Source organism: Prunus avium, chromosome 3, assembly GCF_965620075.1.
Source record: "Prunus avium chromosome 3, drPruAviu1.hap1.1, whole genome shotgun sequence".
NCBI classification, from domain to species: Eukaryota; Viridiplantae; Streptophyta; class Magnoliopsida; order Rosales; family Rosaceae; genus Prunus; species Prunus avium.
Window position 1 is genome coordinate 8,183,489 of NC_142286.1, and position 25,226 is coordinate 8,208,714.

The 25,226-nt window shown below is 39.1% G+C and overlaps 3 protein-coding genes across 6 annotated transcripts; all 3 read left to right on the plus strand.

Annotated features, from left to right (window-relative positions):
• Positions 1-9,596: 9,596 nt before the first annotated feature.
• LOC110756235 (prephenate dehydrogenase family protein) lies at positions 9,597-11,155 on the plus strand. Its single transcript, XM_021957639.2, has one exon. The coding sequence runs from the start codon at positions 9,747-9,749 to the stop codon at positions 10,953-10,955; it is 1,209 nt and encodes a 402-aa protein (XP_021813331.1). The 5' UTR covers positions 9,597-9,746; the 3' UTR covers positions 10,956-11,155.
• Positions 11,156-12,933: 1,778 nt separating this feature from the next.
• On the plus strand, positions 12,934-16,933 carry LOC110756227 (NADH-ubiquinone oxidoreductase 24 kDa subunit). The gene is made up of 10 exons (XM_088251293.1): positions 12,934-13,102; positions 13,191-13,223; positions 13,326-13,391; positions 13,948-14,064; positions 15,212-15,289; positions 15,378-15,483; positions 15,595-15,641; positions 16,104-16,181; positions 16,272-16,337; positions 16,497-16,933. Exons 1-10 carry the CDS (start codon positions 13,046-13,048, stop codon positions 16,602-16,604), a joined length of 756 nt encoding a protein of 251 aa, XP_088107419.1. The 5' UTR covers positions 12,934-13,045; the 3' UTR covers positions 16,605-16,933.
• Positions 16,934-17,809: 876 nt separating this feature from the next.
• LOC110756230 (uncharacterized) lies at positions 17,810-22,281 on the plus strand. Of its 4 annotated transcripts, XR_015834333.1 has the most exons (8): positions 17,810-18,008; positions 18,350-18,436; positions 18,553-18,677; positions 18,791-18,887; positions 19,869-19,978; positions 20,563-20,637; positions 21,844-22,143; positions 22,245-22,281. XR_015834333.1 is itself a non-coding variant. In XM_021957635.2 (7 exons), the coding sequence occupies exons 2-7, from the start codon at positions 18,367-18,369 to the stop codon at positions 21,892-21,894; spliced, it is 528 nt and encodes a 175-aa protein (XP_021813327.1). In that variant the 5' UTR covers positions 17,810-18,008; positions 18,305-18,366; the 3' UTR covers positions 21,895-22,168. The 4 variants fall into 4 exon arrangements, 3 of the variants coding, with proteins under 3 accessions (XP_021813327.1, XP_021813325.1, XP_088106008.1); XM_021957635.2 differs by lacking the exon at positions 22,245-22,281 and having other exon boundaries at positions 18,305-18,436; positions 21,844-22,168; XM_021957633.2 differs by lacking the exon at positions 22,245-22,281 and having other exon boundaries at positions 21,844-22,168.
• Positions 22,282-25,226: the final 2,945 nt, after the last annotated feature.

Below are 25,226 nucleotides of genomic sequence, written 5' to 3' on the forward strand. Positions count from 1 at the left end.
CGAAGCACGAACTCAATGGAGCATTTTTCAAGCGCTATGTCCCCGACATGCGCACACAGGCTACAAGCCTTACCTCCATTGTAGGCAAGCTACTTCTCAAGTACAACTTCAATGGAGTCTTTTTCAAGCGCTATGTCTCCGGACATACACTTACAAGATACAATGAGAATTGAAGTTTGAAAGATAACTGAAAATTTCATAGCAAAGTGGCCAACTGGCCAAGTTCAACAAGAAATAAGGTGGTCAACTAAAGGCCACTTATTGAAAAGAAATTACAAAGTTCAAAAAACAGCAAAAATGAACTACATCTACTAGGGGACTTCGGCAGACGACCCTCAGCCGATCACGTCCTCAGCTGCCTTAGCATCACTCCGCTCAACCGGCGCCATCTGCTCAGCAGCCTCCACTGCTTGCTCCTCCGCTTCTGCCCTAACCTCGTCAGCTGTGCCACCTTGGGCATTGTCTTCCTCCATTGCAACTTCATCTGCTACCTGCTCTTCAACTGCCTCTACGTCCACAGCATGGATCTGCTCACTTTGAGCAGGGGACGGGTCAAGACAGAGTGGCTGACCATCATCATCTTCGAGAGGGCAGCTGATCGGTTCATAATTGTATATCATTTTGTACCCTTTTAGCTTATGATTTGGTTATGTTATTGAGTTAAACTTGTGCTTTTAATCCATTTTCTGTTTTGATAAGTCCATAATTTCATACACTTGCTTGCCTTCTTTACTTAGTGATTTTGCTTAGTTTCTCTTTATTTTGAGTCACTTACCTCTATTTGTGTGTTTTGTAGGTTAAGATAGCAAGAGATCACATTTGATGCAATCCATGCATGTTAAGGGCTGATTGGCAAAGAGCAAGAGCTTAAAGACAAAACCAAAGTTGGGCCACACTTCTTGTCAGTCCAGTTTCGTAAGTCACCTTGCAGGTCTGATTTCAGCAATCTGCACAACTCGGATGAGGAGACATTCTTCATAGAAGTTGTTCAATTGGGTGTCTAGTATAACATATCCAAACTTTAGCCCAATTGAACATATGTGGAGTCCTTAGCCCGTCCAACACTGAACCATGCTCAGGAGGATTTGCAGCTGCCAGCTTTGAGCCTTGTCTCCTCCTTTAAGCCATGTGCCTCACCCATGCTGCAACTGACTTTGGATCCAACATAATGAGTGAAGTGGGGAGGCATTCCAGCTATGAAATTCTAAAGGAGCAAGTTGGTACATGCTGGAGCTATTATAGAGAAAGCATGTGCATGCATGTAAAGCAAAGAAATGAAATGAAGTCAATTCCAGTCTCTGTTCGGCTGCCAACTTGCAAGGCCCAAAATGCACACTTCTACTGCTCCGATGGGAATACTTTCTTCATAGAAGTTGTTCCAATGGGTGTCTAGTATAACATATCCAAATTTGAGCACCATTGGATACGTTTTGAAACCTCTGGCCTTCCTACACCAAGACTGGTTCAGAAAACTCGTTTTTCAGCAACCAAAAGGCAACCACATGGGTTGGCAACCAAAAGGCAACCACATGGGTTGGCAGCAAAGGCAGCCACAACTGATCACCTTTGAACCCATGTGAAGATGCTTGAGGTGCAGCAAAAGATGAAGGATGGTGTGGGAGTTCATCATGATGTTCCTCCCTCTTAGCCCTATAAATAGAGAAGCCTTCAAGCTTCAAAACACACCCCAAGGGGGGGGAGCTCTCAAACACTTCTCTAGAGCTCCCTTCCCTTCTCTCCCTCAAATTCTCTTAGTTTCCTTTCTAGTTTTCAATTGTTGTAATGAAATATTTGTGCTGAAATTCTCCTTAAGTTTTTCAAGTTCTACTTTACTTTTATTTGTAATGTACATTCTTTCTTAAGTATTCAAGTTTAATTAGTTTCCAAGTTTCAATTATGATTTTTGTTCTTATTCATTATGCTTATAAGTTAATATGCTAGTTTGAATGATTGATCACCATTTAGGCTTGCATGTTAGCTATCTTGGTTTGAATTAAGAGTAGACACCATGCTTTAATTCGAATTGAACTATGAATAGGAAGAGTATGTATGGACATTCGACAACAGGGATTAGATACATGCTTGGTTGTTTAAATTGTTCTTCTATGCTTAATGGGTTCCTAATGCTTAGTTTTAGGTTAGACAACAAATGATCAAATTAGGGAATTAGGAACACAAGGTTATGACCAAACACCATGGCTTAATCATACTTTAGCTAGAATCAATCCGTTAATCTAATTGAACTTGGGAACTTATTTGCTTGAGTTATTTCATTCTTTCTTGTTTTATTTATTTTCTTTTTTCATTTCTATTTTGTGTAGGGGAAACAAATTGGATCATTCAATCACCAATCCTCGTGGGATCGACCTCGCACTTACATATGCTATACTACCAAACGGCTCGTGCACTTGCGAGTATCACAAGTTGAGGATGCAGTTGAAACCATTTTGGTGCAGCTGATTCGAAGCAACAGCAGCATGGAGAAGTACCATTTCGGCAATCCAAGTATCCCAACTTGTACGCGTTAGCAGCAATCTCAAGTTTAGATGCCTCCGTGGCTTCCACATGAGTGTCAAACTTGGCTAGCAGCTTGTCACGATCTTGGGCCAGAGCAGCATGCTTATGTTCGAGGCGAAAGTAGGCTTCCTTGCGTTAGAGCAGAGTAGTCGTAAGATACTCAAGCTCACCATCCTTTTGGCCAACAGAACTCTTGAGCGCAGACATACTCTCATTCATCTCGGAAATCCTCGCATCATGGCAAATCCGCTCGTTCAAGAGCTTGTCAGCCAGATCAGCATTCTTCTTCACCAGCTCATCAAGCAGGGCAGAAGATGGGGCAACAACACGTGAGTTCCGCATGGTCCCAACGCTAAAAACCATCCCCTTTTGAAGATGATACATGACGGCTTCTTCTTGCTTATCCAAGGGAAGGCTCGAGAAAGCGCCAAGGTCACCGGCTCGATACACATGGTCAACCAGCTTCGCACAAGCAGACGGACTTGACAGGAAGCCCGCTTTAAGCAAATTAGACACAGACTCACCCCTAGCAGTGCTATCACCAATTCCTGGACTAGCAGTTCGCGCAATTGAAGGACTCTTCGCTCGAGCAGATGACTCTTTAGCTCTCTTGGCTGCAACTTGCAATAGGGAGTCAACTCCGGGCTTGACTGCTCATGGCCTCGCAGACGAGTCATGATTGCTAGACAGAAGCACAGTCTTCTCAGTTTGATCTCCGGATCGGCGCAGACGCCCCAAACCTTGCTTCTCAGCGGCTTCCTTACGAGGCAGATCACGAGTTTTGGGTAGTACGGGCGGAGACTTGAGCAGAATATCTCGGACCTCCTGCATGTCATTGACCTTGTTGCTGTTCGCGCTGACGAGGCTTCTGGTCCTGGTAGACGAGGCATGAGCAACTCCCATATGGACCTTCTCAGCAGACGAGACCACCCTTGAGGAAGACTTGCTCGTGACAGAAGGAGGTCTTGACTGCTTTCGCTGTGGAGACCTATCTCTTGATCGTGAGACTACGGCTTCATCGCGAGCAGATCTGCTGCTAGCCTTCTTCTCCTTAGAAAACTCGGTCGAGGACTCCACCTGCTCGACTGGCAGATCACTTAGGTCCGAGCCATGCAGCTTCCATCTTTCAACATCCTCAACAGGGGGCAAGCCATCGACCTCCTTCCGATATTCACTCAGCAACCAGCGCCATTCACGAAACTGGGCAGGGATGTTCAGAGCTTGCTGAACCTTGGTCATGTCCGGGTCGAGAACGAGCCTCTTGCGGATGGCATTTCCTGCAAGCATAAGACGAAAGTCAATTAGACACACAACAAAGAAGGAAAAATGTAGCAGATCAAAGGGATGCAACTTACCATCATAGTAGGTGAGAGGAACGAGTAGACCGTCGCCAACCTCCCCTTCCCATCTGCCTCTAACTTCTAGCACGTCCTTGCTCCACACATGATCGCCCTGACTAAAACTGTCAAACAACTTTGGCTGGCACGCGCGAACTTGAGCATACTTCTCGAAATGCCTCACCTCGAAGAAGTAGAAGAATTCACGTACAGTCAAACCTAGCTTGAAAAAGCGACTCAAGTTCTCAAAGCAGAGGATTGCCCGATAAACGTTCGGAGTACACTGGCTTGGGGCACACTCCATGGCGCAGAACACATCCCTGAAAAGTTTTGACAGTGGAAATGTGAAGCCCAGCGAGAAATAGAAGGGACGGAACGTGATAATCCTAGCTCCTGGATCGTTCGGATCCACACGAGGTACACTGTTAGACGAGGGCTCTGCCAACTTGACATGCACGTCCTTGGGAATGGCGGAATCAAAAAGTGCACGCCATGTCTTGAACTGGGCATCGGTGGTAACGCGGTGCAAATTTGCCACGAACTTCTTTTTGGGCACTTGGGAACCACCCCACCTGTACAAAGGCACTTGCGAGCTTGGTGATCGACTTCTCCCTTCAGAAGACATGGTCGTTGAGCAGCTGCAAAAATAACGAAGAAAATTGCAAGTTAAAATTCATAGTTCGTGGCTCAACAAAAAAAAAGGAAAAAGAAACAGCAGCAACAAAAAAAAGGGAGGTCCAACAAGTGGCAGCCCAATCTGCAGAGGAGCCCAGCGTCGTCGCGGCCCAGCTCGTGCCTCCAGCCCAGCTCGCATCCAATTCCAGCCCAACGTGCTTCCTACTCCAGCCTGGTCCACGTAGCGCACCTGCTCCAGCTCGTGGCCCGCTGCCTATGCGAAGGCCCAGCGCACATGGCTAGCTTGCCCAGTGCAAGCCCACGTTGCACGCAGGCCCAGCGCACGACCAGCTCGAGCCCAGACTGCAGCTCTCATGCACCTGCCAGCCTTCCAGGCTTACCTCCACACGGACCCAAGCCTGCGCCAGCAACCCTTGCTGCCATCTTGGCGCACCAACACGCACCAGGCTTGCATGCTCCCATTTGTGCCACACCTCCTTGCTGCCAAAGCTCACCATGCTGGACCCCAAGCCAAGAAAACAGAAAATATATATATATTTTTTGTTCAAGCCAATTTACCTAGAGATGCACTCTCTCCTCCTTGACAAAGCAAGCTGGAACAATTCTCTCACCAACAAAATTGGAGGATCAGATTTTGGTTTGAAGAATGTGGAGGATTCCTACATTTATAAGGAGCAAAAATTCCTTGACCTACAAGGAATCTCAAACCCTTTCCAATTGGGTGTTCATAAAATTGGCAAGTCAAAGACCTCCTCCACGTAGGAGCCCAAGTCACAGAAGGAAGCCCAGTTGCAATTGGACAGCCCAACGGATAATTCACATCTTCTACATGCCACCACGCGCTATGCAGAAGCTGGGGGGCATTTGTGGGAACCGAATTAAATCACCCTAGGTCAAATAATTCCTTCCATTTGGGGATTATTTGACCTAATTGGGAGTTACTCAATTTAATTGGGAGTTACCCAATTAAATTGGCAATTACCTAATTAAAATGGGAATTGATTTGATTCCTACCCTAATTAATCAAATCTCACATAATCAGGGAGGAATAATTCCTTTCCTTCTACGGAATTATTCCTCGGAAACCCTAGCCTCCAAGGCCCCTATAAATACCTAGCTACACATAAGGGTTCACGTACGTCTAAACTCCTACTGAAACTCTGCAGAAATTATCCTTCACAAACCCTAGCCACCATCTTCTTTCTCTTTCTCTCACACAAGGCTCCGGCCTCCACACACGGCTCCGGCCACCCGGTTTTCCTTGAAACACCCATCCTAACTTAGGCATCGGAGGGCCTTTGGCCAACATCCCCCGGGTGTGGTCCTTTTACTCCGATCTGTTTTGCAGGGAGAGAGAGGTGTGAAGAAGACGAAGGAATCTTTAGGCGAATATTCTCGTGGGAGGAAATTTGCTCCCACACCTATGCTTCAGATCACAATGCACATATGACATGCAGCAAACATAAACTCAAATACAAGAAACGAGGTCGGTTTTAAAAGTGAAGAATTCCTGCACAATCACAGAGCTAAGGAGAATGAAGAGGCAAATAATGCAGGGGCTGATAATCATGATTAACTACATAACCTCAATGATTTTCAATCTAAAGACTCAAAAGCCAAAAATACAGACAACAAATAAAAAGAAACCATGGAACAAACAGAAACTAAGAAAGGCCCTAGCATTGCACCGAATCCTTGTGAACACATATATGATAAAATTTATGGATTTCCAAAGGCATTACCTTATCATAGTCCTTGTTCATTGCTTCCCAAATCATTCTTTTGAATAGTGCCGCTTGCTTTCTGTTAAGATACCCAACAAGCTACAAACCACAACCATCATGCCTTCCATGTCAAAATTCCAAAAATAAAAAATTGAAGCAACAATCATATACAAATCCAAATCAAAGATAGCACTTTACAGATAGGTCTAGACCAAGCACTATATACCAAGTGGCTATGATGGAAGTGATCTTGAAGAAAGCTGATGGATCATGGACACATGAAACCAGAAGCAGCTGAGAAAGCATAGACTGCAAAAGAAGCCAAAGGACGCTGAAAGAGGCCATTGTTGTTTCAGACTTTCAGTCAATCGCAATGTTCGAAAAATCAGCCTAGGCGGGCGGCTAGGTGGCTAGGCGGTCGCAAGGCAGGCTCAAGGCGGCTAGGCTGTCGCTAGGAAGGCGTGAGGTGGCTACGCAGTTGCTAGGCGTTTGCTAGGCGGGCGCGAGGCGGCTAGGCGGTGGCTAGGCGGGTTGGGTCTTTTTTTGTTGCCGAACCCGGAGGACGAAGCAGCCAAAACCAAATCGAAGCTTGAGTTGATAGAGAAGGGAAATGGCTTGACTGCGAGTGCAAGCTTCGTGTTCGTCTGGAATATATTTAACGGGTATAGCCGCTCGGCTATACTTTTAAAATATTCAAATGTCTTTGAATTGGCAATAAAGAAACAATCTTGGTTTTTGTGATTCTTTTTTAAGTTTGGATTTTTAAAAAAAAATCTAGGCTGGGCTTGCTGGGCTTGTTTTGGGTTTTTTTGTGTCTTTTGTATTGGGCTTGTTTTAAGTTAATCAATGGCAGAGATGTAATTTATAGGAAGTTCAACACTTATTTGTTATGTAGTAAATGTTTTTTGGGTATATTTATAAAGTGAATTCCATATTTTGGGTTTTTTTTATAAAATTGGGCTGGGGTTATTTTGGGTGCTTTTTGCGTTTTTGTTTTATGTTGGGCTTGATAGTGGCAGTGTTGTAATTTATTGGAACTTCAATACTAATTTGTTATTTAATAAATGGGTTTTGGGTGTGTTTATAAAGTGTTTTCCATGTGGGGTTTTTTTATATATAATTTCAGCCCCTATTTTGGGTATATTAGTGAAACTCCCTATTTATAATACAATAGAACTTTAATGGGCAAGTAAATAATAAATTCATATTTCTATTTATAGTAGGAAATCAGGAATTAAAGTAAATAAAATATAATTATAATGGGAATCCTTGGTATGTAAGGAAAGAAAGTTAATGGTCCACAAGTCACACCAACACATCCCCCTACCAAAGAATAAGCATTTGGACTAAAAATTTGGGTGTGTGTAAATTTCAGGATTGAAAAGTTATTTAATTTAGTAGCGATTTCTAAAATTTTAGAAATAAAAATAAGATCAATGGTGTAAGGGTCCACCATAGTTGGTTGAATCTCTACTTGAGCATTTGGTGGTGTGATGTTGTTAAGTAAAGTATCGTTCCCCCGAAGAGTGATTTAATTTACTAAGTACCGATTGTGAGAGCATTAGTGCTTCCGATTTCACCATAGCAAATACTTGAGAATTGCCATTCCAATTTGTGAAACCGAACTACCTAATTGGTAATTGCCAAACGACCTTTTTCATTCAATTCTTCTCCATTTAAGCTCCAAATTGCTCTTACATTTAAACCCTTCAAAATACTCACAAAACTAATTAAAACCAACAGTTTAACTCAAAATCATAGCAATATGACAAGTAAAAGAGATATAATAAATGGGCAAAATATCAATATATCATATAGGTTGACAAAAAAAAAAAAAAAAAAAATTTGTATAGAGCAAGTGACTCGTAGTTCAAGTGGAGCATAGATTTGATATTCCACCCCTTCCCCAATATTAGACCTAGCATTCATGTCGTGTTCGCAGTTTTTGTGTCAACCCGCTTTTCTTAACAGATTGACACAAAACGACACGATAAGAAAACGGGTGGAAAATGTCAAACACGAACACGACCCGTTACAATTCACAAATCACACGACACGACCTGTTTCACTTGTTAAGAATTAAAAAAATTTAAAAAAATTGAAAATTGAAAAAGAAAAAAAAAACCCACGTATAGAACCACTGCACAGTCCCCCTCTCCCTCCTTCTCTCCTCCTTCCCCAATCCATAAACCTCCATTAATGACGCAACCAATGAGAGAGACAGTTCGTTGAAGGAGGAGCAGAGAGAGAGAGAGAGAGAGAGAGAGGAGAAGAGAGAGCTATGTTTAGTTTCTGAGAAAAATAATGAAAAGAGAAGAAACTTATAGATAGAAAGACAGTGGGAGAGTCGGGGTAATGGGGGAGGAAGAGAAGAAAGAGAAGGAGAAAAAAGAAAAAACAAAAAAGAAAAAAGAAAGAGATATAAATTTACAAAAATGCCAATGAGCTTAACAGGTTAATGGGTATTTGCGAATTTACACGACATGACACGTTAGCTTAACGTGTGGCTAACAGTTCAACACGATATCAACATGACACAATAACTCGGACACGAACATTGGTGGACCTACATAGAGCTGTGTGTGGGCAGCTGCCTATACTTACACGCAAGTAAAAGGCATGTATCAATTAGTTGACGCCTATTGTAAAACCTTACTTAATTTGTTCATGGCAATTAAGTTGGCAGCATGGCGCGGGCATATAAACCAGATCCCATCTCAAATTAATAACGCAACAATAATCCTTGAGGGACCTGGAAGAAAACCTCACAACGCTAGTGTAAAAAAAAATAAAAATTTCCACACATTTTGTTCCTACCAATTTCAGTTCTATAATATTTTTTTTTTTTTGGTCAACAATTTCAGTTCTATAATCTAGTTTAACAGTCATGGCATGTTTACTAATCCGGAATTGAATTAGGGGGAATTGAATTGAGGATGAATTGAATTGAGGAGGAGTTGGATTGAGGAGAATTAGATTCCGGATTCCTAATGAAGTTGTTTACTAAACCATATGGATTGAGGGGAGTTAAATTCCGAATTCCTATTGAAGTTGTTTACTAAACCATATGGAATTGGGGTAGAAGTGGTACTAATTACTAAAATGTCCACATTTTTTGGTTAAAGTAGATGGTATATTTGGAATTTTGAAAATTGTGTGAGGATATAATGGGTAAAAAAGATGAATTCCTAATGAGTGAATTCTCCCAGAATTAGAATACCACCTCCAATTCCGAAATTGAATTCCTCCAAAATCAGGAATTCAATTCCTAATTTTGTGTGGGCCCCGCTTACTTTTCAATTCCTTGATGTGAAGTAAACGAATGAATTCTCCATAGGCGGAATTCAATTCCGGATGAGAATTCCAATTCCTGATTAGTAAACATGCCATCGTTTCATCGAGTTCCAATATTTTCATTTCCATTTCATTCCAGCCTCTGTTCTCTCCCTCTCCTTCTCCTTCTCCTTCTCCTTCTCCGTCTCTCTCTCTGAAAAAAAAAACACGAAACACAAACACAACAACAACAACAAAAATGCTCTCATTCTCTTCCACACAAACCAAACCTTCTCCTCTCACTCCAAATCTCTATCTATCTTCTCACTCAATCTCTCACTCTCTTATCACACCTTCTTCCACTCGCAAACCCCAAAAAATCCAGACCCATCTTAATCTCCAACGCCTCAGAGTTCGAGCCATCGACGCAGCTCAGCCTTTTGACTACGAGACCCGAATCAAAACCCATTACCAAAAATCCAACACCCTCAAAATCGCCATTATTGGGTTCGGCAATTTCGGCCAGTTCTTGGCCAAAACTTTCGTTCAACAAGGCCACACAGTCCTCGCCCAATCTCGCTCTGACTACTCCAAAGTTGCAGAAAACGTCGGCGTTTCATTCTTCACAGACCCACATGACCTCTGTGAGCAACACCCAGAAGTTGTTCTTCTCTGCATTTCAATTTTGTCCACTGAAAAGGTAATCAAGTCGTTCCCTTTTCAGAGGCTGAGAAGAAATACCCTGTTTGTTGATGTTCTTTCAGTCAAAGAATTTCCAAGAGATTTGTTTTTGAAGTATTTGCCTGATGAGTTTGATATTCTTTGCACACACCCAATGTTTGGACCAGAGAGTGGTAAAAACTCATGGGTTAATCTTCCTTTTGTGTATGACAAGGTTAGAATTGGAAATAATGGGTTTAGGTTCAATAGGTGTGAGAAATTTTTAGACATTTTTGGTAGGGAAGGTTGCAGGATGGTTGAAATGTCATGTGCAGAACATGACAAGCATGCAGCAGGGTCACAATTTGTGACCCATACAATGGGGAGGGTGTTGGAGAAGTTTAAATTGGAGTCTTCACCAATTAATACAAAAGGGTATGAGACTTTGTTGAATTTGGTGGAGAATACATCTGGGGACAGCTTTGATTTGTATTATGGGTTGTTTATGTATAACAAGAATGCAATGGCGCAGTTGGAGAGGTTGGATATGGCATTTGAGGCTCTTAAGAGAGAGTTGTTTGGGCATTTGCATGAGGTTTGTAGGAAGCAGTTGTTTGGGACTGCAGAAGCAGTTGAAATTCCAAGAGAAGAAGAGCCTGCCAAGTCACAGAAATTGCTTCCAGTTGGTGCTCAAAATGGAAGCAATGTTGTTACTCAAAATCGAAGCGGTGAGGCTCCTTGGAACGGTGCTCATGAAGGTTACAAAGATAGTGCTCCTCTCGATTCTGCTTCTGTGTCTCTAAGATAATATGCTCTGTTTCTAGAGTAGGAGAAGTTGTGCTTATGCATCTATTTATGCTCAAGTAATTAGAATTCTAGCTGTGCTGAAGAAGATCTTTGTTTCTTTGTTGTTGCTATTTTTCTTCTGTTTGTATGAAGAAAGTAATGAAGATCTCAAATTTTGAGAGAATGTAGTTGTTCAGCATTGCAACATGATTTTCAGTCAGATATTTGCTTTGGCATTCTCCTAAAATTGATTGATATATGGCTTTTATGAATCATTTCTCTATTTCATTATTAATGTCAAGTTGTCAACCATTGGCTGAATCTGATATCCTCATGCCCACCACTTCTCAGCCTTACACATTATGGCACGTGTTTTTTTATTATTGGTTTAAAGTGCTTCGGACTTTTATATTTTATATTTTTAGGTTCGCATGAAGTGCTCTTATTCCTCGCTGGTAGTATTCCCAGTTTGATCTGCATAATCCTGCACAATTTTGAATACTTTGGTCTTTCCTTGCTGACCAAGCCTTCTTTAGGTTCACTATCCTTTTGGGGTTCAGGTGTACAGAACATGGCCACAAAAACTCTCTCCCTCTTTGAGTTCGTCGAAAATTCCGTTCGTCATTATCAGCTTGGATCATAGACAACAGATTATGAAATTAATGCATAAGAAATATCATTTATCTCTACATACCTAAATCTAAATATAATAAAGGAGGCTTTCATAATCACTTCGTTCTTTCAATAATTGGAACAAATTTTCAAGTTTATATGAATAACTTTATCAGAAAATTAAGATAGCCCTGATTCAACAAGCAGTTTCCATCTCAGTTCAAAGATTGTTCCAAGGATTTAGATACGAGCTCCATAAATTTCTTCATACCTCCAAAACATCCCTGCACAGTTGCAAATAGGTAGCTTAGTAGCCATTGAAATATCTCATCAATGGAAAGGTAAAACCTGCCTCAGGGAAATAAGGGTTGAAACTTACACAGAGGAGCTGAGTACTCTTGCTTTAGGCATAATATAGTTGCATTAATCAGCTAATTACAATCATAAAATGCCAAAAAGAGTCTTGTTGGGGACAATAATTTCAGATTTATTGACAATCTTCTTCTGTCATTTCAACAATATTAACGGAAAAGGTGCAAGCACCTGAAGCAAGCTGGGCTTCCAGGCCAAAATTTGGGGTGTCTTCTGTCTTCTGGATATACATCAAGAAACAAGTGATCAGACCAATCAAGGAACTGAGTGCTAATATAAGTTTCTGTATTTGTTCTTCACACTTAGTGATTGGTGCAGTTTTTGAATCGGGTACAAATTCAGGGACACTTGCACCTAAAAACCCTAATTTTTTAAAGTGACAAATTAAAACTAGTGTGACATCTCTAAAATTTTCCGAAACCGTAAGGATGAGACAAGAGGGCCGTACAATGCTTTAGCCAACTGGACTAGCACATAATACATGTGATCCAATAACTACGATTAGAAGTACTTAATTAGTCACTAGCCTCTCTGCACGCACTTCCGCGCTTGCGAAAGGCTTTTTTTAAAAAAAATTAAAATTTATTTTAGAATTAAAAAAGATAATGGGTAGTTGTGTTCCATAAAAATAGAATCTATTATCTGATTTTTCTTTTAATTTTAATTTTTTTTAATATGAAAAAGTGTGAAATTACCATATTATCCTCATTTAATTAATAATTTCAATTCTTCATGTTTGCATTAACCAAGGACATTTTCTAGTATTTTGAATGTTTCACCATTCTCTGCGTTTTGCTTTATATATGTAGATATAGATTAACATAAAATCCTTAATTTCGACTTTCCTTTGTGTTGAAATCCTTCTAATCCAAGCTACTCAGCCCAAACCCAAAAACATTCAATTGCCCAACATTGGCCCAACCCAATTGGGTACACCTTTCAACCAGTGTGTACTCCTGCCGCGAAGCACTGGATCAACCAAAACGAAACAAGATCCGACGGTCCATAATCGTCTACGACATCCCATTCATCAGCTTCAGGTGAGTCCGGTTCATTGGAAGCCCCAAAGCTCTCTCCTTCTCTCTCTCAGCTTCTGTAGTAGCAAGTTGTGTTCGGAGCTGTTCCAAAATGCTGGCTCGCCTCGCTTCCAATCGGCTCCACGAGATCCGTCGGATTTTCAGTCAGGTTACTTTCTCCCATTTTCCTTCTCATTTTCTCACCTCCCAATCACTCCCATAATCTCACAGTTTTTCCTTTTTCGATTCTTCTGCAGCCTACCCGATCCTTCTCTACTGCCCTCAACTACGTGAGTTCTACTCATTTCTTCATTATTACATTTGCCCTTTTGAAATTATTTGTATTAATTGAACGGATTGGATTATTGGATGGAATTTGAAACATTGAGCAGCATCTTGATTCTCCGGATAACAATCCAGACTTACCATGGGAGTTCAACGAAGCTAACAAACAGAAGGTAATCCATAAAATTCTCACTTTTTTGTTATAAAAAATATGATTTTTTTTTTCCTTTCTGGGGTTTCCTCTTTCTATTGTTTTAGCATAATCTTCATTGGCAATGCAATGCAGTAAATGTGGCGAAACATGTATAGTTTGTGAAAAATTAAAAATTAAAAAATGGGGTTGCCAATGTGTGCTTTAGGCTGAGCTATCTAATTCTAACATTGCAAGAAGCAAAGATGTGTACTCATTTTTAGGTTTTCTTCGCCCCCTCAACTCAACCAAGATTTTTTTCCAAATTTCCACATTACTAGAGCCTAGAGGGTGTTGAACGATTCCAACCTTGTATTTAAGTTGAGTTTCTAGAATTGTATTGTCCAATAGGGTTTAAATCCCCCATGTTATGCGCCACATTTTACACATTTTTTCTTACGGATTCATATTTATGATGATGATGATGTTGCTGTGGAAGTTCTTGAATTGAGCTTTTGAATATAGGCTGTCTTACTTGGCACATGTAAGATTGTTTCATATTAATGAAGTTCTAAAAAGTGTCATCCTTTTACTTGTAGGCGAAAGAGATAATATCTCATTATCCATCCAACTACAAGCAATCTGCAGTGATTCCTCTGTTGGATCTTGCACAGCAGCAGCATGGAGGATGGCTCCCTGTTTCAGCAATGAATGCAGTATGTTGGCATGAGCGGTTGTTTAAAATTATGTTTATCTTGTACTTATTTTTGCACATATATAACACATCTATACAAGTCTGGTGTCTGTGTGTGAGAGAAACATGATAAATATTATATCATATGTTGGTTTGAGATAATTTAATTATTGTCAGATAATAATATTTGTAAACCCAGTTTGGATAATATGTTGTTACTCCCAGCTTGAGATAATATCATATGTTGGTCTGGTATCTCATCTAGCTTAGAAGTATATATAACATTTGTAAAACCAGTTTGGATCATATGGATTATAGTTAGATCAAACAAAGATTCAAGTGTGTTTTGTTCAAAAGGAGTAGAGATCAGAGTGAATGTGCTAAGACTGAATTGGCACACTGGTTCAAATAGTTAATTGTAGAATTTAACTTCACAATAGTAATGTTGCAATCAGTACTGAAGAAGTAATCAGCAAGAGTTAAAGATTTGAAGTTCTTGTTCCTTGAGCAATCTTTGTTCTCTGCTTGCAAGTCATGATTTCTGTACCCATTGGATAATTCTAGACAGAAGAATTTTTAATTTAGAATATCTCTGAATATGATGCAGAGCCAGTATATGAGCTTTCCTGCTTTTGGTTTGTTTAACATGTTGAATGCGTTTAGACACTGATATTTAGATTTTGTAGTTGCCGTATTACCTTTAGTCTATAATTGCCAGGCGAGCTCTTTATCTTTTGTTATTGCATAAGCTTTCTGTTATGTGTTTGTTCAATTTTTAAATCTATTGTGGGGATTTGTTGACACAATGGTGAGCGTCAGTATATGTTGTGTCATTCTTTCTGCATTAGGGGTGGACATGAGCAGTTTAGGGGTGGTTGGTTAGTGTCTATCTTGTAATTGGTCTATTTATAAAATATCCTTTACTTGAATTGCCCAAATTCAGATTGGTCAGATCGGTCTAACCAAAGTTCTACCCCTATTTTGCATCACAGATATGTGATATCCAAACTTTGTACTTGAAATGAAATTTGATCATTAAGTATAATATTTTTTCTACAGCGTAGCATTTTAAAAGCTCATTGTTGTGCTGATTTGAAGTTCCAGTTATTGAGAATGAAAGAGGCTACATGAACAGTTTTAGTTATTTTATTGTTTCATGGATGGTCCAGGTAGCGAAGGTTATCGAAGTTGCTCCTATACGTGTATATGAAGTTGCAACATTTTATTCAATGTTCAATAGGACGAAGGTAAGAAATTTTACATTTTAATATCGTTGTATCATTTTGTCATTATGCAAATTCCAGTACCCATGTGTTTTTCTCTGATTGGTTTTAGGTGGGCAAGTACCACCTTTTGGTTTGTGGCACGACACCATGTATGATTCGTGGTTCACGAGACATTGAAGCAGCTTTACTGAATCACTTAGGAGTGAAGCGCAATGGTGAGTCTTATGAATGGTTTTAAAATTCTTCTAATTTTCAATGCACACCATTCTAAGGTATTAGTAGATAAAAGAGCATGTGAAAATAAACTTTGAATTGATAATGTGCAGAAGTAACCAAGGATGGATTATTCTCTGTTGGAGAAATGGAATGCATGGTGAGTCTTTTCTTCAACGGTTTAGTGATCTGAACCTTCAGCTTCTGACTAGTCTTTAGCACTGATTTTGCTTGATTCATGCTGGAATGAAGATGAGAATAACAGGAAGAAAAAAATTAATATGTTGGTGACTGGTGGTCCATGAAACTTTAATATAGCGTCAGGTGATAAAGTTTGTAAGGTGCCTGAAAACTTAAGTTACAGTTTCTAACAGACAAAAGGCTCATATCGAGAGAAATTATGAGTTAATGTTGGTGTGGCATTTCACTAGTTTCCCTCACTATCATGATATTCACATAATTCCTTGGTTGACCACCTGTGATCCTAAATCGGGATAAATTAATTTTTATGAGATTCTCTTTTTACCCATTTTTGTTTTCCATACTCTTCTTCTTCAATTTTTTTGCTGTTCATTTTGAAGGAGTGATGCATGGTCTGATTTAAGTCGTTGGTTGTCTACAGGGAAGCTGTGTGAATGCTCCCATGATTACAGTCGCCGATTACTCCAATGGATCAGAGGGATATACATACAATTACTACGTGGGTCAAGACTTTCTATTCATTATTACGTGGATGCTATACTGATTGAATTTTTTTGGAATTTATATTTATATTCTATGTCAATTTCAGGAAGATGTTACTCCAGAGCGAGTTGTGGAAATAGTTGAGAAGTTAAGAAAGGGCGAGAAGCCACCGGTAAGGAAACTAGGTGTAGATATTTATTAGGTTTTCTTCCCAGGGTTTGTTATATTCTAAAACTTTTTTAATCCCTCTTCCTAATTGAGGTCTCTTGTTTAGATTATCTATGATTCTATATTGTTGCAACATAGTGTAATATAATTTCCAAATTTACAGCATGGCACTCAAAACCCTAAGCGCATTATGTGTGGACCAGAAGGGGGAAATACTACGTTGCTCGGTGAGCCCAAACCTCCTCCGTGCCGGGATCTTGACGCATGTTAAAATTATGGTATATGTTGTCTCTAATAATGCAAAGCTCGGATGCTGTCAGGTGTCCCCTTGCTTTGGGACTCGTTGGAATTGTTGTTACATACTCAACCATTTTTTGTATTGAGGTGGCAGTATAAGTTCTGCCAGTGATATAGTTCTGTATGTTTTGATCTTTCAATATGCTGTGGTTTAAGCTATACAGTTTTTAAAGTGTTTTCATGGGCTTGCCCGGAAGATTATGGACGAATGCTTGCCTTAGTACTGTGAGCACTGAAGCATTTGTTCTCCAAACTGCTATGCTTCACAGCTTTATATGATATCCAGAACTCAAACCACTTGAACCTTTGTTTTCATTTATAATCACTGAATTGCCAAAGCTTTAGTTGTACATTGGAAGGATCTGGGGCCTTGATAAATCTTCATACATGAAGACAACTTTGAGGCCTTGATAAATCTTCATACATGAATCCAACTTAGAGATTTGCAACAAGGAGAGCCTGTACTGTGTCACTGTCATGCACATAGTCTATGCCTGCACACTTTTGCCTTTTCTCTGGTTTTGATATACAAGCGATATTGAGGGTGGTAGAATCAAAGAAAGTATCTTAAATGTAGGAGTAAACGCTCTTAACTACTTGAGCTACTTGTTTTTTGATTCAACACACATGCTCAACAATGTACGTCTAACAACATACTCGTTTTTTTGATTCATTTTGATTATTGAGTTAACGTACGTCTAAGAACATACTCAATTTTTTTTAAAATTCATTTAGATTATTGAATTACAATGTGAACCAGGTCTGTTAATCGTGGAATTCCTCATTCCCTGTGAAGCAGGTGAATGATACGGTGATACCATATATATATATATATATTCGGCCAAAGTTAGGGTGGGAAAGGGGGAAAATTCACACAAACACGTACCATGTGTGTTTAAACTCATAATCACTTGGGACCACACTAAAAGCCTGAGCCAATTCAACTAACCCAAAGGCCGGGATCATAAATCTACATAAGGTTGTTTAGAAATTTACCCATCGTCATATTTTTAGCAATTTATCCACCGTCATATTTTTAGCAATTTTAAGATTATTTAGAAATAGTTGTGCTTTATCCCAAAAAAAAAAAAAAATTTTGCTAAATGTCATAAAAATGAGTGAAATGATGAGACCGTAACTTTAAAAAATGACATTTAAAAAAATTATTTAATACAATAGGCAAGCATTCGATGACGAACTCTTTCGGGAATTTGCCAGCGAAATAACGTCCTCGCCGAGTCGTTCCTAAGACAAAAACAATGTCTGTTTTTCAAGTGTTATCGTTGCTGACAAAGTAAAGCTCATCTCTTATATTTTTCCCAACAAATCGTATCATCTTATCTGAGCCTCCAACCATATTTTTGGCCCAGAATTCCAGGTGCCTTTTCTTTCATTTTCCTATTTATTCTCATTTTCTGTTTGGTTGCCGAGAAAAAGAATTGAAGGAATTCTGGTAATGACCATTTTGAATTTTAAGTTCTCTATTGAACTGCTTCCCAAGAAATGAATAAAACTGACTATGTAAGCGACAGGAGAAGTTCAGATTTTGTAAAGTTTTAATTTTTCCTGCTTTTGCCTGCCACCGTTTCTAAGCAATCTAACACAGCATCCAAACCTTCTGAAGTGTAAAATTAGTGTTTATTTATTTATTGGTTTCTGGGTTTTGACTTACAGGGGTAAGTGATGAATGGATTCTTGTTCTTTGTTCAAATTTTGTAGCTTTGAAGTGAGAACCAATGGGGAGTGCTTCATCCATGCTAACTCAGTATGACATTGAAGAAGTACAGGAACACTGCAATGATTTGTGTGGGTATTTCTTTTTGTTTTTTTTTCTTTCTTTGTCTCTCTTTCACGCGTTGCAATTTGCTATTGTTGTTATCAATGCTAATACTTAGTTGATCTGGTTTTGTTTTGAAAATCAGTTTCTCAGCAAGAAATTGTATCCTTATATCAAAGATTTTGTCAACTTGATCGGAATGCAAAGGGTTTTATCTCAGCTGATGAATTCTTGTCGGTCCCCGAGTTTGCAATGAATCCACTCTCTCAGGTAGTCCACTGCTAGGATGAGCTTATATTTAGTTTGTTCAATCCACGCGCTTTGTTTCATTGGTAATGCATGGTGTGAGTTTCTGACTTATGGCTCTGCTTCGTTCTCCTCAGAGGTTGCTTAAGATGGTGGATGGTTTGAATTTTAAGGACTTTGTGGCTTTCTTGTCTGCATTTAGTGCTAGAGCGAGTACGCAGCAGAAAAGTGAACGTAAGTTATCTGATCCCACTAAGCTTAATATTTTATAGTGAACTGGTTCTTTTACGATTGTGAAATGTATTTGGCTTATTTTGAGTTGAACTCAGATAATATGTTCTAGATGAGTTATTTTATGTTCTAAGTGGGTAAAGCTAGTGGCTAGTGTATTCTGTGTGGATTATTGATATCTGTTCAAATGGGTGCAACTCTGTAAATTTTTATTTTTATATTTTATGCCAAAAGAACCCGACTTTTTTTATTTTCTGAGAAGGAACAAAATTTTATTAATACTGACAAAAATTGCATCCCTGTGTACAAGGAGTCCACTTAGAAGACAAGCAGGAAGCAAAATAACTCTGCAGTTGTTGAAACAGAGTCAAGGAACTCCGTATATGTTATTGCTTATTCTGGTCCAGTCTTTATTGTTGCTTTACGCGTTGGAATTTTATTATGGCATATGAATCAAATTACCTTTGCTATCAGTCTTTTATCATCTCAAATAATCAGGACTGAAAAGAGTGATGCATGAAAGTGGAAGAAAAGTAAACACATTTCGTTCTTGAAGGGATGACAAAAGTGTGTAAAAAATAGGTGTTGGTATGATATTCTACAGAGTACTTGTGAAAAATATGAACTGTTCAAGTATTGGGTACTTGCAATAGTTCTTTTAATGCTCATGGATGCAGTGGATAAGCTCTATCAAGGAGAAGAAATAAACGGCTAAACCTAAACAGGAAAACTGGTACCAGTGAATGAGATTACGTAGTTTGGGTAGGTGGTTTTGAAGCCATACAGGCATTACCTCTGTTAGCTGGTAATTTTTTTTAATATTGTTATTATAATCATTGTTTATTTTCCTTTCGCAACTAACTTGGTATCGCTTCTACTACCATTCTTGAAATTTGCATATATTCTTCTAGTATTCATGACAATTAGGGAAAATCTTCTAGCATGTTTGTGTGTTGGGTTAACATAACATGGCCTCTTTTTCAGTTATTTTCAAGGTATTTGACTCAGACTGTAATGGAAAGGTGTCTTTCAATGATATATTAGAAGTGCTGCGTGATTTGTCTGGTTCCTTCATGTCGGACGAGCAAAGAGAGGTAATATCAAGGTTTTATCCATTTTCTCTCTTTCTCTGATCATTCAGTCATAACATTGCAAGAGAAGAGTTAATGGTTTCGATTGATTCTCACCTAATTGGTGTATGTTGAGTTTTGTACTCAAACTATCAATTGGTAATTCATGAGCTATGCATGAGTATCATCAAGTTATCAATACCTTAGTCTGATGCAGAAACTGAAAGTTCTTATCCTTGTTAGTTTGGCTGCATAGAGTGATATTTGGTGTCATTGCAAATATTGAATCTGCTTTCCTAATTTCTTCAGCCAACACTTCTAATGTTTTTAGACTAGTTATTTCGGATAAATTTGAGCATTGTTGCTCCATATCTGACCTATGATTAGGCATGCATAACGGTTACATATGTGGGTCTGGGTGTAGGTCTCGGTCCTGGCATCTTTAATTTCTTTTATTCATGTTTTTGGTAGTTCCTGACTGGGATAAATTCTCAGCCTAGTTATCTACAATTCCTGACATGCTTATCACACTGATATGTTTTTTGTAGTCAAGGAGCTAATTTTGAATTGTGTTGTATCCTATGTTCATATTGGTCTTTCATTTGCAGAAAGTGTTGACTCAAGTCTTGCAAGAAGCAGGATATACAAGGGAATCTTATTTGACGTTAGATGACTTCGTTAAGGTATGTTATGTTTTACTATCATATATTTCTTGTGACAACCATTACCATATAGAGAACAGGATGGACCATGGGTACACTTGCTTATATCTTGCTCAGAACTTTTTTAGGCTTTAAATGAGGGCTGACATGATATAGCCATTATTTATATCATTTTTATTTTCAAACACTAAGGATGAAATACCTTTGTAAGCACGAGTGGCACGAGAACAACTCGTTGACAACTTCTCCAGCTACAGAATCTTACTATGGCTGATTTTATGCCCAAATATATGTGATAATTGACGCTTATCTATATTAAGGTACATCTTTGGGTGTTCACCAGAGATCAAAGTTAAGCATTTCTATCCCTTAAAGAGTTTGAAAGGCGTTTGAAATGTTTCGGCATTCTCTAGTTGCATTACAATTAATTGCCGTACTCTTTAGTCCAACTAAAAACTGCACTACTTGGAAGGAAAAAGGGAAAATGAAGCATACGTCATTGCTTTATCCATCTTAACAACCCAATGATGCATGCAATTTAGAAGGTCCAAATGTCTCCCTTAGCGAGCAGTCTGTACTCAAAAAGCAAGTGCAGTTCTTTGTGTTTTGCTCCATGATCTATCCTCCTAAAGCAGTTTCAAGAATATTGCATTACAGTTGCTCAGACAGTCAGCCTGTTTGCTAAACGAGTGAGGATGTAGCATATCACATAAATTTAATTTTTTTGGACTGACCATATTACAGAAGCATATGTTATAAAGTTAAATAACGTTTTCAGTCATCGAATATTTATGTTCAATTAGTGCAAGCAATTATCTCACCCAGAAGTTAATAGGAATTTTAGGCACAGAGATGGAAGTTTTGCCAAATGCATAGGTATTTAATATTTTTTCGGGCTGTAATTTTAGTTCTAGATTCTCGGGTCCGGCATTATGTACTTCTAAGAGGATACCAGAACTATCAAACATTTGGTTGCCTGCTTTCCCATTTAAAAACCATGACAGAATCATCTGATTACCTTACTTGTTGTACACTTGGAAACTGAACTTGCAAATCTATAAGAGCCGGCATTTGTTTATGGCAGTGTTTCATTTTCTCTTATCAGCGAATTTAAAGTTCAGATGGCTCCTGTGACATTTAATGTGAATACCCATGCATGGTTTTATTAACTTCTGAATTTCTATTGGGCATTTTACATATTTCATTACGGTTTTGTATGTGATACAGGTTCTTGGCAGTTATGGCGTAAAAATGGAGGTTGAAGTGCCAATTGATTAAGTTAAGATGCTTTGGTTCTCTTATTCTCTTTCCTTTTTTTCCCCTACATCATCAATTCAAGATGAAAAGTCTGAAGTGAAGGGTAAACAACATCTACATTCCTACTGCACAAATGAGATGAAACTCGAAGCAGACACCTGTATCAATGCCTTTTTTTGTCTTTTTAAAATCTTCATCAAGTTCAATAAAAGTATAGAGTAAGCAACCTGTGTATTTAGTACAATAAAATGTGAAGCCTCTATTCTACAGGTATATATTTTTTTTTTCAGTAGCCTTTCTCAGGTTCCTTGTAAATGATTTTTTATCTTTTATCGGTGTCTCATCCACTATGACACTTGTTCAATGCACAGGAGGTGGATCTTCTTTCAAATGAGAACATTATATGTATTTGTGCGCGTTATCTCGGAATATTATACATATATTATTATATTGTATCGGTAGCAAAGGGTGATTCATTAAATTTAGACATGTCTGATGATGCGTGGTGATTAGAGAACGATGATATCAGGTGATTTTTTTTAAAAAAAACAAACAAAGAAAATAAGAGATATTGGGTGAATAGGAAAAAAGGACTAGTAACAAGGTCATTTTTTTGTTTGTCATCAGGTTGGTGATGAAGGACTTGATAGTAATATTATCTGAAGATTTGGTTCTATTGGTCACTGAAAATTCAGCATAAGACCAAAAACCTCGGGTAATGGTAGAATGGAGCCAAAATTTGCCTACTATATCCAACAGTGAGCCAAAGTTGAAGCTGACGACTGCTTAATTATCAGTTTCTGAAGGGAAGGCCTGACTTATAGAAGAAGGGAAGTTGCTTAATTATCAGTTTCGTCCAAAAAAAAAGAAGGGAAGGCCTGACTTATAACTTACGCTTGGATTGCTGCCGATGTTGCCTCCCAATAAGAATGGAGGCAAATTTAGAGAAAAGACACTATCATTCAGCAAGTGCTAAGCAATTTCCTCTCTCTCTCTCTCTCTCTCTCTCTCTCTCTCTCTCTCTCACACACACACACACTTAGAAGAAGCTAATCCTTAAATCTCAGTTCTGTCTGTCACCACTGCAAGTCTGCAATACGCATCCATAGGCCATAACAGATAACACTCCAAACATCAGCATTCTTGGAAGTGAAGCAAAGTATACGGAAGCAATCATTATTCACTTCCACATTTTCTCTAACCAACTCTGTCTGGTACATGCCCAAATTTTGTTCAAGAGTATTAGGGAGTTACAATAGTATTTCAGTTACAATAGTTAATCCTACTAATGATAGGAAATGGTCAGTTGTCAGTTATGTTGTTATTAGGCCATAACTCCATATTTATGTTTATGATAATGGCTTGTTGTAACTGTAGATTATTCTCTACAAACTTTATATATATTGTATAATGATCTTATAAATAATATAAGGGAAAATCAGTTTCTACATGGTATCAGAGCTAATGGCTAACGCCGATTAGCGATCCTCTAGTTGCCAACATTGAGAGTCGTTGGCGCTCCTCACCCGTAAGAGTGTTCGTTTCTGTACAATCATTTTTCATCTCCTCTTCTCAAAGATGAATATTGTTGTTTTTTTTTTTTTTCCCTCTCCTCCACTGCTTAGTACCTCTTCCACTCCTCAGATACCTAGTCCCACTCCTCATCCATGTCCGTCTCTTACCATGATGGTCAGATCTCTGTTCTCCCTCAGAGAACACACCTCTCTATCCTTGTTTCCCTCTTTCTCTTGAAATCTCTCTCCACTTCTTTGTCTCCGTCGCGCCGCCTCTCTTCCATCTGCAAGCCTTGTCAACGCTTGCCGGATTTTATCCTAGTCTACGATTGTGGTTTCCCTCTCCCATGTTTTTCTGATGGTTTCTCTATCGTGGTTTCCATATCGTTCACCTAGCTGTCTCTCTTTCCTTTGCGGGCCTCGTCAACGCTTGCCGAGCCTTCTTTGCTGTGCTACACTGCCGCTATTCCCTTTGCACAGCCCTTGTTTCTTCCTCTGTGTTGCCGACTTGGTATCGACCACTCAAGCCCTATCACTGTGTTGCCGACTTGGTATCTCTATGTTGTTGCTTTGGTATCGGCCTCTCACGCTCTATCTCTGCTCAACCGGTGTTCTCCTCCCCTCTTAAACCCAATCTCTTTCTTTGATTTTACTACTGGTCTCTGTCTTTCGCTGTTCTTTTGCGCTGCCTTTCTTATTCTCTGTTACTGGTATTGTCTTCGTATCTTTATAATTCTTTTATATTATTGGGATGTTTTCTTCTCTTCTTTTCAATTGTGTTTTCTCTCTCCTCGTCATGGGTTGTTTCTGGCATCTTGAGTTTCCTTCCTTCTATGAGCCCATGCGCTCCTTCGCATCTTGTGTTCTCTCTCCCTCTCTTGACTACTTTCTCCTTTTGATGAGTGTTCAATTTTCTCCTCTTTTTCTCTCCTTTTTCCATCTTTATTTTGAAAGGATTTTCTCTTTATGTGTTTTGCCCATACTATCTTTTCATTTCTGTCTCACTTGGTTTCTTTCTTTATTTCTTATTATTGTTTTTTGGGTCAATAATCTCTTTTTATTTTAATCTCTATGGGCCCCTATGCTCTTGTGATGATCCTTTCTTTATCACTTCTCTGTTCCCACGTGGTTTTCTTCCCCATACCTTATTTTATTGTTTCTATGTTGCTTTGAAATTCAAACTTGCCCATGCTCTTTTTTTCTTTTCTTTGTGTCCCAAGTTGGTTTCACCTCCTATCCCCTATTGTTGTGCCACCCTCTCTTAACCCCATTATTCCCTTCAAATATTCCTTCTGCTTTCGTTGCACACATCCCTTTCTACTTACCATGTGATAAATTTTCTTTTGTTTCCACTTCCTCTCTTCCTATGGGTGTAACTTTTTTTTCTTTTCTACATGGCTACTTCTTTTCTCGCTTACCGCATGCTCTTTATCCTACCTAAAGGGTGATTCCTAGGTAGAGTTATGTTTCGTAGGTGCCTAAAGTTGTTTCCTAGGTCCATTTGACTTGTATGTCAGCCCATCATTTTATTCCTTTCTTCAATGAGCCTGTGCGCTCCTTCACTTCCTGCCTTTCAATGGGCGTTATGTTTACTTTGTTTCTCTCATGCTGTTGTTGCAACTCTGGAGATTGGAGTTCTTCTTTTTGGTTCCCCTTACTGGACTACTACAACCGACTGCTGCCGTCATCTCCATTACTATGTAGTTTCTTCATTCAAATCTTGCTATGCTGTGTGTGCTCGATTTGCGGGGGAGTATTAGGGAGTTACAATAGTATTTCAGTTACAATAGTTAATCCTACTAATGATAGGAAATGGTCAGTTGTCAGTTATGTTGTTAT